Raw genomic sequence first — 14,859 nt, forward strand, 5'->3', positions numbered from 1 at the left:
TACCATAAAACAGTGAAAACACGGATCGGCAGAAAATTCCATCAGGGAAGCGTTCTCTCACAACAACACTCACAAGTGTTGTCTCTTTACTAGTATAGATGTAAAATCTAGTCACTATACTACTCAGTATGTAAAAATGCATTAGGTATAGGGTTAGGGTTAGCTTACTTCTGAGCACTAGATTTTGTGTGTGCCTTTCTCTTACTCTCACTTAAACTGTTTGTTTGTTTCTCTCACCTGCAGCAAAGCGAGCCTCCTTCTCTCCATCACTAAGGTCGCTGTATGCGTCATTCTCCAGCTTGCGCTCTTGTTGGAGGTGCAGACTGGAGGTGCGTCCCCCTACTGTGCCCCCCGCGCCCACCGTCTGCATGCCCCAGCTCTGCCACTCAATCATGTGAGCCACGCGCCCCTGGGCCATCAATGTCGGCTTTGTCACCTTGTCCTTCATGGAGCGAGACACTCCTGAAGTGGATGAATAGACAGAGGGTGGATGATGGGATAAGAAGACAGCGAGAGGAAGTTTTTTAGATTAGGGAGAGAGGGAGAGGGAAAAACAAGATAGAGGAAATTAAGTCAAATATTTTTACAGTACAAGGTCGCACCTGCTCAGAAACTAATGCTGCGTCCGATATTGCATATCGGTAGGTATCGCATATAGTAGGTACTACATTTGGTTTGAAACCTACTTCGCAACCATTAAAAAGTACTTTATATATAGTATGATTGTGTGAGGTATAAATAAAAATTCCACATTCTACATTCGCCATGTTGTCATTGTCATGTGACCTATAGTTGCACCTCTCCCATGGCCTCATGGGATAGTAAAGTGTCCATCATATACACACTTCGCTCGGCTCACATATTGTTTTTCTCCTACTATATAGTATGGAAGTAGGCATATTCAGACGCAGCGTAGGTATGTGGGTTGGTGTAACATGGAAATTAGGAATAGATTCAAACATTCATGATCTGTTAGTTATGAAGTGCCCATCATTATCTATTTTTATCTGTCGCTGATTATTATATAGAAGTATATCATCCACTGGCCCAGTGGTTTTTAATCCTAGAGACACACTGCTCTGCACATTTTCTATGTCTCTCTTATCTGACACACTCAAGGTTGTTTATATTACACAGTTTTCTACTAAAAATTGAAAGAAATTTGTGTGTTTTGGCTGTTCATTTACACAACAGTGTTATGGGGGCCTGAAAAGGCAAACTTTAAAACAGGTTTCAAAGTGCAAGTTTTTGAAAACGATACCGTTATCATCTCCTTGCAAACTACAAAAATAGAAATTTGTGAAAACGTGACGTTGTGTGCGTTTCATGTTCAGTCTATAGGCGTGTACTTACTTTACAAAAAGGGACATCGCCAACGACTGGCCTGACAGCGTTTTGAATTGTTTTCGTGGATCCGTGTGATCGTTTTGACAATGTTGTCGTGTGTACGCGAAAAACACAGTTTTTACTACTTTGTTGTCATGTAAATGTGTCCTTAGTTCAGGTCATGAAGCTCTCATCTAATGAACTGATGATCTGAATCAGGTGTGTTCAATAAGAGAGACAAAATGTGTAGAGCGATGGGTCCCCAGGACCAGGATTGAAAACCATAGGCTAACCGATGTTAATATTTTCAATAATAAAAAATACAGTTCAAGGCAAAGACCGTTTATCAGGTATGCCACTTTTTTAACCTATGAGTTTTTCCAGTCTTGGGATTTACTGGATAAGGATTAAAGGACAACACCAAGGATGATAACTATAAAGATAACAAAGATATGGTTCTAAAAATCGTTCTTAAAAAAAATATTAAAAGAATAGCAGAGTTCCCACCACAGCTATAGCGATAACGGCACAGAGAAACGATATAGTTGGAATCGCTTTCAGAACGATTTTATCCAGCAGCTGAATGATAAAAACATTCACAGCCAATCAGAATCAATCCTGCTGTAACAAGCTCGAGCATTAAAGTGACAGACAAGTATGCGCTTAGAATAAACAAAACGATATTGTAATATATAATCTTTATAGTTATCGTTCTTGGTGTGAACAGGCCTTAAAGATCAGAATTTCAAAATACATTTTCATTCACAATTTCTACCACTAACATATTTTAGACCTTGGCATAACAAGAAAAATTTATAATAATATTATTATTTTTTTTAAACATTGTATTAATTTATATGAATTTTCTAAAAGTGTCTAGACTTCCCAGAAGTCTCACTCTTGAAATTAGGAAGGCTATGTAAAGATATTAATTGTAAAATAAAAAATCAACTACATTTAATTTTTTCTTTTAAAAGGATGAAAAGCATTTTTAATTATGCATTTAATGTTTTCAATATTTTTATGTCCAACCCAAATTCTCAATAGCTGTGTTAAAATGATTGTGCTGATGATAAATAAGTGTAGAATTTTGAGGCCTGAGGTAAGGAAATGAAAATGACTTCCAAAATGAGATGGTTATGGTATGGAAAAATAAATAATCAGGTTTTAGTGACAATGGAAAGAAATGGGAATTTGAAATGACAATCTTTCCACACTCATGAAGATCTACACACCATAATAGCCTACAGTCTCTTGTGCAGTTTCTCTTTTATTAGTTTCAGCTTATTCAATGAAGCTACATCTGTAAAAGACTAAACCTGGGCTGCAAGGATCTGTTTGATAACGATTAATTCTGTGTGGAGCCCTTATATAAGATACTGAGAAAAAAAGAATCAGTTGCTTCTTAAATAGTCTATATTTTTAGCCAGTGCATTACCAACACGATCACTTGAGAATGCGTATCAATAGTACGAGTGTGCAATGTCGTGGAATGTATACGCCAAAATGAGTTTTGGCGTGCATATGGTACGCTGTTTTTCGTGTGCATATGATACGCAGTTTATGGCGTGTATATGACACGCTCTTGACTAGGATGGAGGTGTGGGGGTTTGTGTTTATAATACGCCATAAAGTGCGCATCATATGCACGCGAAAAACTGCGTACCATATGCATGCCAAAACTCCTTTTGGCGTATACACTCCACGACATTGCACACATTTTCGTGTGATCGGGCTCGCATTACATACAGAGCTAATTCAGATATTTCTCAAGCTCTTAGGTAATGCACAATGAAATGATGATTATGAATTAATTAAAGTTCAAGAAGAGGATCTTTCATTGAGGGCTACACACTGCACTGCACGTAACAGTACAAAAACACAAATAAAGAAGTCTGAGAAACAACAATATTAAAAGACATCACACTGACTAAATCTCTGCACTTCACATACAAAAACCTGCCTCTCCCATCAACCACCTCTTAGGATAAAATGGAAAGTCATATGACAATGCATTGTGGGGAGCATATCGCTTACTTGTCGGGGATCTATTCTTATTTGGATCTTGGAATTCACCAATGGCACGAGCCATTGGAGAGTGTTGTAAATGGAAGCGGGTGGTGAAAAGGGAAACCCACAAGGGTCCATGTTGGCTCCATCTCAGTCTGGAGTCAACATGGGGTCAGTTTACCATTTGACAGGACAGACACACACCTGACACACCTGTCAGTGAGGACTTAGCCAGAGCGCCGATTCCATAGGCATTGGAGTTCCGCTTCTTCAGCCGAGGGAGGATTGAGGTCGTGTCCTCCATGGACAACTGAAATGAAGGAAGGCATTCAAGAGAGAAAATGGGACAGAAAACAGGAAAGATGGGGAAATAGATGGTTTTTGTGGAGCAGGAGGCGCCCAGAGCAGAAATGAAATGCAAAACATTTTATGGAAAGGAAAAAGGAAAGAGGTGACGAGAGAAGTCAGGTAGAAAGTTAGCACAGTGGTTGCTAGAGGTTGTGGAACTACATTTCCCAACAGCCTTAATCTCGGTCCATTTGCATGATGGGAAGTGTAGTATTTTGCCATTTACGTCCGCAATAAAGTATAACTACTACAGCACACCAACAATTCATCGCAAAAGAGAGGCAGATCAAACGAGGGAATGGGGTGTGAGATAGAAGACATCTACTGTGATTCAGAGGAAATAACGAAAAGGAAAGGAATGGAGGAATGATATTTCACAACACTTACATTGATTCCATCCCATGAAAAGTCTGTTCGGCCATGCTGAGAGAGAGAGGAAGGAGGGATGGGGAAAGAAAGGGATGGGGATAGACAGAGAGAAAGAGGAGAAAATAGCAAGAGAGACGGCCACAGAGAAAGGAGGAGGGAGAGGGGGATCGTGACAGAACAAGGCATTTTTAAAAACATGTGAAGTTGAAGGAGAAGTAGAGAAATAAAAATAGAACAGAGAGGAAATCAAATTCTGAGAAGCCAATTCTTGGCTGGACTAAAGGAGAGGTGAAAAAGGAATAGTACAGCCAAAATATGAAATTCAGTCATCATTTACTCATCTTCAGGTTGATCCTTTCTTTGGCCTGGTTTACACATGGTATTAAGATGCGTTTTGGTCGATCGGATCACAAGTGGACGATGCTAAAGACTGGTGTAAACAGGGTCTAAAATGTTTTGAGCTTGTCCACTTTCGACCACTTCCAGAGGTAGTCAAAAACGCATTTGACTGGATTACTTTGGTAGTGTAAACGCTCATGTGGTCGAATGTGTTCAAACAACCACAAAAGACCACCTACTCTCCGCCTACTGACCTAATGGACAAACATTATGGGAAGCGCACACTCACCTGGCGGGATTTAAACTTTTTCGTCTGGAGACCCAAGTTTGGTTTGAAGACGAAAAACGTACTCACCATTCCTGATTTCTAACACGCACTCACTGTGTTTAGCATGGTCTTGCGGCTATTAGGTCATGAACTAAAGCTGCTGCTCTCCGTATGTTTTTGTTTTTTTGTCGTCTCTGCCCCTAGACCCCCCTTGAAGAAATCAGGACAGAAGTGGTTGAAAGTGGACAAAAAAGATGGATTAAAACACCAGGTGTAAACGGGTATTTGTCTCCCTCATCTACTCGTGATCCGATCGACCAAAGCGCATCTTATAACAGGTGTAAACAGGGCCTTTATTCTTTGAAGTACAAAAGAAATTCAGAAGAATGTACTGGTCGCTGCAGTTACAATGAACTGAAACTGAAGCTTTCAAATCACCACGAAAGTATCAGCTGTCCACAAATCTGTCTAAAATGCCTTCTGCGTGAAAGCTCTGTGTGAGGAACTGACCAAAATGTATTCACTGATAAACTTCCTTTCCAGTTGACTAGATCACTGAGATGAACAAGAACCGTCTCATTCAAAAGGATTTTGTGAACTGAGTCAATTGATTCATTGAAAAGATCAGACTCTAAAGAAACGTAAATTGGACATTAATAAATTCTCTCATGATCTTTCATGATGGCGCCAAAGAAAGCTAGTGCAGATGTTAAGATTTTCAGTATAACTTTTATATAACAATCCCCCCCCCCCCCCAACAAATTCTGGTCTATTCACATAAAGTTGATAAATAATTGAAAGCTTCAGTTGATGTTTATTGTCAGAATGGAAAAGAGCAACCAGAATATTGTTTAAAAATGTACTGTTTTGTGTTAATTGGTGGCTATTGGAATAAGGTTGAGTAAATAATTATAGAATTTATATTTTTGGGTGGATGTTTCATCTAATTTTGTTTATTTCTATATACTATCAATGACAGAGTTTGATAGTGGCAAGAGAATATCTAGATTTTAACATTTGCAAAAGAAAATATAAGAGGTGCTACCAAATCACAGCCACAAAGGTGTTGCATGTGGTTGCAAAGTTATTCTGAATTGTTTCATAAAATTGCTATGGAGTTAGTAGCATGTTCTGGGTGGTTGTTAGGTGGTCCAAGTCAGAAAAGCCTATCTTAAAGTCAATGACATCCTGGTCCGTATGGCTCAGGTCCTGAATACGTCTATGAAAGTTTGATCATTTTCATTGTCTGTCAGGTGAAAATCACACAGTTGTTTAGAAAAGTAATGGCACATCTCTCCTCAACAAGCCGCAAGATTTGACGTATCATTCATGTCTGTAGCAGAAACGGTGCAGGAGGAGTTACATGCCAAAGTTTAATACTTAAGGTTTAGGGTTTGTTGAAATCCCTAAACGTAAGTATGAGCAGTATGATAAAGTATGATTGTGAAGTTTGCTTTGGCAGGCAGACAGGAGCATTCTAGGAGGAAAAAAACTCTACATGAAAATCTACGACCTCACGCCCTAGACAGACTACTGGACAGATAAAAGCAATGTGCAAAGCGTACACTGATAGCAAGACAATTCCTATAGCCTTTAAAATAGAAACTGTTGTATGGTTGTTTTATAACAACACTGACATAGTAATAAAGCGAACACCTGTCACTCTGTGTTGGTTGGCCAGAGAGTGAATGCTGTTATAGACTGTCAAGTACAGTCAACTTACTATTTTTACCAGTGTCAATAGTAAAGAGATACACTAGGTAGGAAGATTCAGGGGCTGAGATCAGTCCCGGAGAGCAGTGCTTAATTGCTACAGATGATATGTTTAGTATTTCTAGCACAAAAGCCTGTGGATATGTTTTTTTTTTTTTTGACAGGCGCTTAGGAGGTGATTTGCTCTCAGTATTTGTGGATTTAATTAGATGCTGAGTAGCCTAAAATGAAGTCAAAACCATGTTAAAATAATTTGAGAACCTCCTGAAGAGCACAAAATCAAACTGAACACTATTTACTTTCTTAACATGCTCCTGATCAACAAATTAGCATGTTGCTCCAAAGTGAAAAAAATGTTTGCTTAATTTTTTCAAAATGATAAGAATAGCCAATCTCTGATACTGAAACACCTTCCGGTGTAGCAAACTTTTGAATTATTGTTTTTGTAGGTTACATAAGCGGCATCTCATTTCGAAGGCTGCGTCCTCTGAAGGTTGCATTTGTCGACCACATATGTCATCGAGGCAACCGTTAGATTGCAAAGTAAGAAAGAATAAAAGTCAATTTTATTATGGTCACTTTTCTTAAATAAGGCATGCTCAATGACGTATGCAGCCTAGCAGGGCCGTGCAGACATTTTGAGAGACAGTGGCCCAAACCAAAAAAAGGAGGCACTATAAGGAGTATCATCTTAATGTAGAGATTTAATAACAAACCTTTTATAATCATATTGTAATTACAATTGTTGGGCTTTAGTGCAAATTCAATTTATGCTGTTGTAATATGCTTCCAAAAACTTGATTCTGCACTAATTTGATCTCATATTTAATGTTTTTTTTTTTATGTTGTAGATTTTTGTAGCAACTGAGAATTGCTAAAATTATTGAATATATTTTGAGACAAAGGTCTTGTTAATATTTTTCGTTTTGTTCAATGTAAATAAAGCAACAGTTTTTCAATAACGGAAGACTGTGTAAAAGAATGGTATCTGGGGTCAAAGGCACAATAATGAACATAATAATAAATAGGCCATTTGTTGACATGACATGGTTAGATTCAGATTGTAAATATTATATATTTAGTTGGGTGAGAGATAATCACCATAATTATAATGAAACCATCAGATTTCAAAATATGATAATAATAATATAAAATATATTTATTTGTTACTACTGTAAAGCTTTATTAAATAATCATTCAATGCTTTCAGAATCTTTACTTTAATCTATATTAACATATTTTAATGACAGTATATTTATTGAATTGATCAAAATAAACAGAAAATAGTACACACTTTGCTAGCGAGATTTTTTTGAACAAGTATTAACTTAGACATGATTCAAAACATTATTTTAGCTAACCCTGTGTCTGGAGTAAAAGGCCCCCCTCGACATTTGTATGATTTTTAAATAAACAAACCACTTTTATGATTTATTTTCACAGAAAATCATTTGCTCCAGCAATGTTCAATACAATTCAATGCAATCATACACTATGGGAGTAGTGAAAAGCACATTTTTCTTAGGGAGTGCCTTTAGCCCCATTGTAACCTACTAAGACTAATTTAGAACATTTATAGTACATTACCTTTATAAATTGTGTATATTATTAATATGGTCTTAATAAAATATCATAAATATGATGCATGTTATAGATATACTAGTATTAACTCACACAATTGATTATAATAGGAAATATACTTTACGGGAGTAAAATGTCTGCTAAATATTCTATATGAGGATATTTGGCAGGCTGGAGTTTTGAATCCATGTTTGTAATGTTGAACAGACTTTAGCCTCCCTTTGCTCTTTCTCACTCTGTCTTTTTTGTGTGAAGTCATTGTTTTTTTCTACAAAGTGGGCCGACAACAGCAAATTTGGTGTTATTTATATTAGGTCAGATCAGGTACAATGATTTGATTAGACAATTATCCAGGGGGGCAAGAGGGCAGAGGGGCAGTGGCTCTAGCCACCAGGCCATCCCCCTGTGCACGGCCCTGCAGCCTACAAATGGGACCACTGAGGGACGCAGACTCCGAAATGGGATGCAGTAGGCAGTATAGTTACATCAGTAGGGGGAGACACGTGATCGTCTTCATAAGCGAGTCATTTGAACCATTTGGTGTGTTCGACTTGAAGCAGCGTTGCGCATACCGATTGTATTCCAACAATGTACCGCAAGAGTAATTAGAGAGCTAGCGGCTTCATATGCTTTACAATCGCTCTCGCGATACTTTAATGTCATACACCACACAACAAACCACTCCGTTTTTAAGACACGTGATTCATTGGGGAACGAAGCATCACTACAGGCTTGTTCGAGATGCATCGCCGCTACGCAGACCGATCGGCGCATGGCATCAAAGTACCGTGAAAGCGATTGGAGAGCAAACGACTCCTCTTGCGGTACTTTGATACGCCGATCGGTCTGCGCAGCACCGATGTATCATAAACAAGCCTATTTGCTAGGTGCACAAGATGGCGCCGGTGAGCTGCGACAAAGCAAGTGTGCGCACACTGTAAACCCGAACAGTACTACTAACTTAAAAAATGTGAGGACAATAAAATTAAAATCTGTTTAATAGTTAATGCTAGTTAAAACTTTAAAATTTTCTGAATGAGTAGTGTAGTTTTAATTTTGTGTGATTCATTACTTTTGAGTAAACTTCACTAAAGTACATAATATTTTTAAATAAACTGATTGAGCAGCGCAATGACGTCATCTGCGTCACGTCGTTGGGCGTTGCTCCGATCGACGTTCGAAGAATCCATTCAACATGGCGGACACTCGAAGGCAGCAGAAAGTAACACATTAAACAACTTGTAAGTACAACGAACAACTTGTGAACGTTTTTTCAATTGTTTTTTAAATGTTTCAAGAATATGTAAAGAATGACATGTTGAATCGTTTGGGATGTGGTACTTTTATGAAGGTTTGTGAAGCGAGGCAGTCGCCTTGTGCTTCGCGCACTTTTTGAATGCCATTTTAGCGCCACTATGTTAACGTCAAGCAAGCAGGGCAATCATTTTAACCTTAACTGTTAACGTTAACTCTTTTCAGTCAACGGCGGTTTTACGTTTTGAAAGTGTATTGATGCTGTTTTGGTAATGTTAAGCGCCCTGATATGGTAAATGTGATTGTATTCCTAACGTTACATGCATGGGAATGAACTAATGTTACTGGATAAATTAGAAGCAACTTAATGTCCACGGAAAATACATTGACATGAAGTTAACACGATATTGGATTAAGTAAACCAGTGCAATTTGACTGCCTGGAAATACTTGTTGTAAACTTATAACTTTTTTCTTCTCTTGCAGTTTGAACTGGATGCTTGCTGAGATTGATGCTTGCCAAATAGAGCCTCAAAACACTCATCTTTCTTTTTTCTAAATTCATTATATTTGTTATTATACAATTCTGTGCATAACTTTTGTTTTTCTAGGTTTTCTGAGTTTTAACGCATCACAAATGTCAACCTATGGAACCAGTTCTATGCTGAGCTCAACCGACACACACCGCAACTCATGGCCGTGTTCAGACAGAGATGCTGCGTGACATCCTAAGTGTTTATGATGTTCAGGTAAGTTAAAGATGGTCCAAATAAGGTTCTGATAGGGACGGCTGTGTCAATTTGTCAACAATAACTAGAAGACACTTTCTTCATTGTATTCAAAATTGAAAAAGTTGGCTTATTTGTGTTAATTTTCACTTGTTTTCAAGGATTTTCATGACGCCAACATGAAGCACACTTTAGTCCTTCATGCGATCCCGGTATACCTACGCGAGGAGTACCCACAGTTCTTTAAGACGTGGAATGTAAGTATTCAGTGCATACACAGATTTGCTAGGATCAGGTTGCTAGAAGGTTGGTTGTTCAGCTTTGTTAATTATTATTGTTGTTTTTATTTGTATTATTATAAAAATCTCTATCAGTGATCTGGTAATTATGTAATAGTACCTATGAAATTTTTAAAACATTGAAATGTGGTAATGTTTTTGAAAGAAATCTATTAGGTTCAACAAGGCTGCATTTATTTGAAGCTAAAATTTCCAGCATCATTACTGTAGTCTTCAGTGTCACATGATCCTTCAGAAAATATTTTAATATTTTTGCTGCTTTAAAGGATTAGTTGAAAATTTCCTGATAATTAACTATCTCCTATCTCATCCAAGATGTTCATGTCTTTCTTTCTTCAGTGGAAAAGAAATGAAGTTTTTTGAGGAAAACATTCGAGGATTTTTCTCCACATAATGGACTTCAATGGAAACCAACGGTTGAAGGTCCAAATCAATGCAGTTTCAAAGGAAGGGCTTCAGAGGCTCTGCACGATCCCAGACAAGGAATAGGGTCTGATCTAGACAAACCATCGCCACATTTTCAAAATAAAATGTAACATTTATATACTTTTTTTTTTATTTTACTTTTTTTTTAACCTAAGTTGTTCATCTTCGCTGACCTGTGACACAGAATGGATTACGTAATCACGTTGTAAAGGTCACACTAGACGTAGGCAGAAGTACCGCCCCGTGTTTACAAAGTGCTTGTATGAAGACTAATACAAATATCCTTTAGCAAAAAAAGGTAACACAGCGATGACAGACAATTTGAAGATGGAGATGGAGGTGTTTTTTTGTAAAGTCCGTTTGTATTAGTCTTCGCATGTTCGCTTGGGGCGGTACTTCCACCTATGTCTAGTGTGACCTTTCCAACGTGATTACGCAATCAGTGCTGTCGCAGGGCAGCGCAAGATGAGCAATTTAGGTTAAAACGTATATAAATATATATTTTTTTGTTAAATGGCAGATGTTTTCACTAGATCAGACCCTATTCCTTGTCTGGGATCGTGCAGAGCCTCTGAAGCCCTTCCTCTGAAACTGCAGTGATTTGGACCTTCAGCCGTTGGTTCCCATTGAAGTCCATTATGAGCAGAACAATCCTGGAATGTTTTCCTCAAAAAACTTCATTTCTTTTCCACTGAAGAAAGAAAGACATGAACATCTTGGATGAGATGGGGCGAAGAAATTATCAGGAAAGGTTCATTTTGAAGTGAAGTAATCCTTTAAGAAACGTATTAATATTATTAAAGCTACACTGTGTGATATTTTCCCCCATCTAGCGGTGAAAAGGTATATGACCATCCAGTGAACTTTAGTTTCTGTTCCTCTCAATTCCGATTTCGTTTCAACTCCTACGGTGGCCGATTTAGTCCAAGATTAACATGGCTTCCAGCTCGACCTCGTCCACATTCGACACGGTGCCTGTGGGATATTCTGTGCCCAGTGGGATGGTTGGAACTCAACTGGCCTAATTATTCGGCTAGAAAGAACTGCAGCTAATCCAGAGTGAACTTTGATGATAGTAATGTTTATTCAGTCATCCAATTGCAAGGCATAAACAGGTTTGCGTGGATATGTACATAAATGTGGTTTCTGTGAGAGAACAAATAAGGATGGTAAATATACATACACAGTTAAGAACTGTATAACTATACTTATACATTTGTATAATGTAACCGTAAACCAGAGCTTATTGTACCATATATAGGCGCTAAATGCAGCTGCATTAAAAGGAGCGGAGCTGCCGCTGCTAACAAGCGGTGTCCGGTTACAAAAGTGTGTGCGCCGCTTTAACGTTAGCACTGCAGTGCGCTCTGTATAACAATTGTTAATATGCCGATCAGACCTGATACATATTTCCATCAACATACATTACAAGCAAATATTTTCTATAAACGAATAAACATTGTTGATAACAAAATAACTGAATGATTATTCAAATAGGTGAGCATTACGCTATTGTATGTTGACACAAAAATACTTCTGAGGTGACATCAACTGAATTACGCGATGACACACTCTGAAACACATCCACAATGACAATAACTATTATTACTTACGGAGTTATTAACGCACAGAAATACCACACAAGGAAAAACAGACTTTTGAGGAATAAACAAGCCAGGAAAACTCCATATAACTCTGTTACTGGAGCTGCTGAGATGAAAACTCTCTGCACATGCACCAGACAAGTCTGAACAAGTTGACGCGCACATGCGCGAGGCAGAGAATTTTGTACAGTGCCATCCAGTATTAAAACCGGTTAAAACGCGAAAAGCGAAGCTTGAATTTACGGGTATGTCCCTCTTTGGCTAATGTACTTTCAAGATGGAGGGGCAACATGGCGACCACCGTTAGATCCCATTACCTAATGTATTTTCAATGGCATATTATAAACTTACGAGAATACTTTATTACTTGAAAGAAGTAAATATACATTAATGAGCACATATATTTTTGAAAGAACTAAGTGTTTTTAGCTAAGAATAGACTAAAAAAGTTACACAGTGTAGCTTTAAGAAAAGGGAGAAAAAAATATATACTTTTATTCATCAAGGATGTTTCATTCGTCAAAATTGACAATGAAGACATTGTAACAAAATATTTATATTTCTTAAATGTAATAAACAAAATTAATAAATACAAAATAAATGCTGTTCATTAAACTTTATCAAAGAATCCTGGAAAAAGTATCACAATTTCCACAGAAATGTAAAGCAGCACAACTGTTTTCAACATTGATAATAATCCATAAATGTTTCTTGAGCAGCAAATCATCATATTAGAATGAATTCTGAAGGATCATGTAACACTGAAGACTGGAGTAATGATGCTGAAATTCAGCTTTGATCACAGGAATAAATTACACTTTACTATATATTCACATAGAAAAGTTATTTTAAATTTGTTGTAATTTTGACAATATAATTAATGTTTTTTTTAAATTATTATTATTGTATTTTGATTACATAAGTGCAGCCTTGGTGAGCATGAGAGATTTCTTTCAAAAGCATAAAATTTAATGTTACCAAACTTTTGGCAGGTACTGTACCCAGCATTTAAATGATATACATTGCAAGAATATTCACCTACCTATATAATTGCCTGTTGAGCAGTGACCTGTGGAATACTCATCTTTAATATAAATGCTATTGTCTACTTCTAATGTACTAAGTTAAACTTAAACCTCTGTGCTTCTTCCAGATGGAGGTGTCAGATAAACCAGACATCACAGACTGTCCTGTTGCTCTTGTCATGGTCAACAGAGGCACGACTAGTCCAGTTCATTTCAATCCTGCAAGCACTGCTATTGTGGTGGAAGATGATGTTGTGATGAGTGATAGCCCCAGGTTTGCCGATGCATTGTTGTTTGGGTTGATCTATATATTGCGTTTGGACTACCCCAGGAAACTCACTCTTACTTCTAGCTTCGTCCAGAAAGTACTGATGGGTCTTGATGGTAAAACACTGAAATTTGTCCACCTGTCTACTTAATCTAAAAAATGAGCTGTTACAAAATGTGTAGGCGACGTTAAGTGTTGTATTTAGGCACATGCATATGTCTGTTAAAACATTTGCATGCGTTTGTGGTGCCCAGTAACATGACTCGAATGTTGTTAAAAGTATTAATATAAAAGTTTACATTGGGTAGGCTAGTTGATGTCTTGCCTTTCAAATCGACTTCAGTTTCTCATGTTTGCATTTTAAATGGTACAACTTATTGATCTGAACATTAAAGGGTTAGTTCACCCAAAAATGAAAATTCTGTCATTAATTACTCACCCTCATGTCGTTGGACACCCGTAAGACCTCCGTTCATATTCGGAACACAAATGAAGATATTTTAGTGTAAAGCTGATGCTGAGAGAGGCTTCAGACAGGCCTCCATTGGCATTCAGTACATTTACACTTCCAAGATCCATAAAAGGCACTAAAAACGTCGTTACAAAGTCCATCTCACCACAGTGACTCTACAATAATTTTACGATGCGACGACAATAGTTTTTGTGCGCAAAAAAAATTCAAAATAACACCTTTTTCCAACTTGTTCTTGTCTTCCGTGTGTGTCTCCACAACGTTTTTAGTGCCTTTTCTGGGTCTTGGGAGTGTAAATGTACTGAATGCCAATGGAGGCCTATCTGAAGCCTTTTTCAGCATCAGATTTACACTAAAATATCTTAATTTGTGTCTGAAGATGAACGGAGGTCTGACAGGTGTCCAACCACATGAGGGTGAGGAATTAATGACACAATTTACATTTTTGGGTGAACTAACCCTGTAATATGAGATGTGCCTTGTATGTACTTATTATACTTATCATTTTATTTCCCTTTTTTTTGCCTTAAGTTTAATAGATTTGACGTCTTTTTATATATATATATAATTTATTTTTTTCATTGTTGTCTGATGCATGTTTTTATATTTTTTGTATTGTTTTTTTGTTGTATTTTTCATTTTCAGTTTGATGCATTGCTGTAAGAGTTGTATTTCCTCAAATACTTGTCTATTTTATGGCCTGATGTCTTAAAACGGCACTTTAAAATCTTTAGAAACTTGTTCTGTATATTTGTAGTGTTTTTACATGTTTAGAAACAGTCACATGGTTTTAAAAATGGTAAGACAAAATAAAATTCAATTCTACAGCT

At 37.3% G+C, this 14,859-nt stretch overlaps 2 protein-coding genes across 4 annotated transcripts in view; one reads left to right on the forward strand and one right to left on the reverse strand.

Moving 5' to 3' along the window:
• Window positions 1–14,859, reverse strand: part of fam131bb (family with sequence similarity 131 member Bb) — an 82,193-nt gene that overhangs the window by 32,796 nt on the left and 34,538 nt on the right. The window contains exons 3-5 of one of the 3 annotated variants that reach the window (XM_079837521.1): window positions 4,072–4,107; window positions 3,541–3,646; window positions 238–462 (exon numbers count right to left, since the gene is read on the reverse strand). In XM_079837521.1, the coding sequence (XP_079693647.1) occupies window positions 238–462; window positions 3,541–3,646; window positions 4,072–4,107 (367 nt within the window). The remainder of the gene's footprint in view (window positions 1–237; window positions 463–3,540; window positions 3,647–4,071; window positions 4,108–14,859) is intronic. The other 2 variants (XM_079837522.1, XM_079837523.1) reach the window with 2 other exon arrangements.
• On the forward strand, window positions 9,920–13,708 carry LOC307138605 (uncharacterized protein; the record flags this gene model as incomplete). Its single annotated transcript, XM_079837035.1, has 3 exons — window positions 9,920–9,956; window positions 10,097–10,192; window positions 13,418–13,708. Exons 1-3 carry the CDS (start codon window positions 9,921–9,923, stop codon window positions 13,706–13,708), a joined length of 423 nt encoding a protein of 140 aa, XP_079693161.1. The 5' UTR covers window position 9,920.

The sequence above is a fragment of the Gobio gobio genome (assembly GCF_949357685.1).
Source record: "Gobio gobio genome assembly, chromosome: 15".
NCBI lineage: Eukaryota > Metazoa > Chordata > Actinopteri > Cypriniformes > Gobionidae > Gobio > Gobio gobio.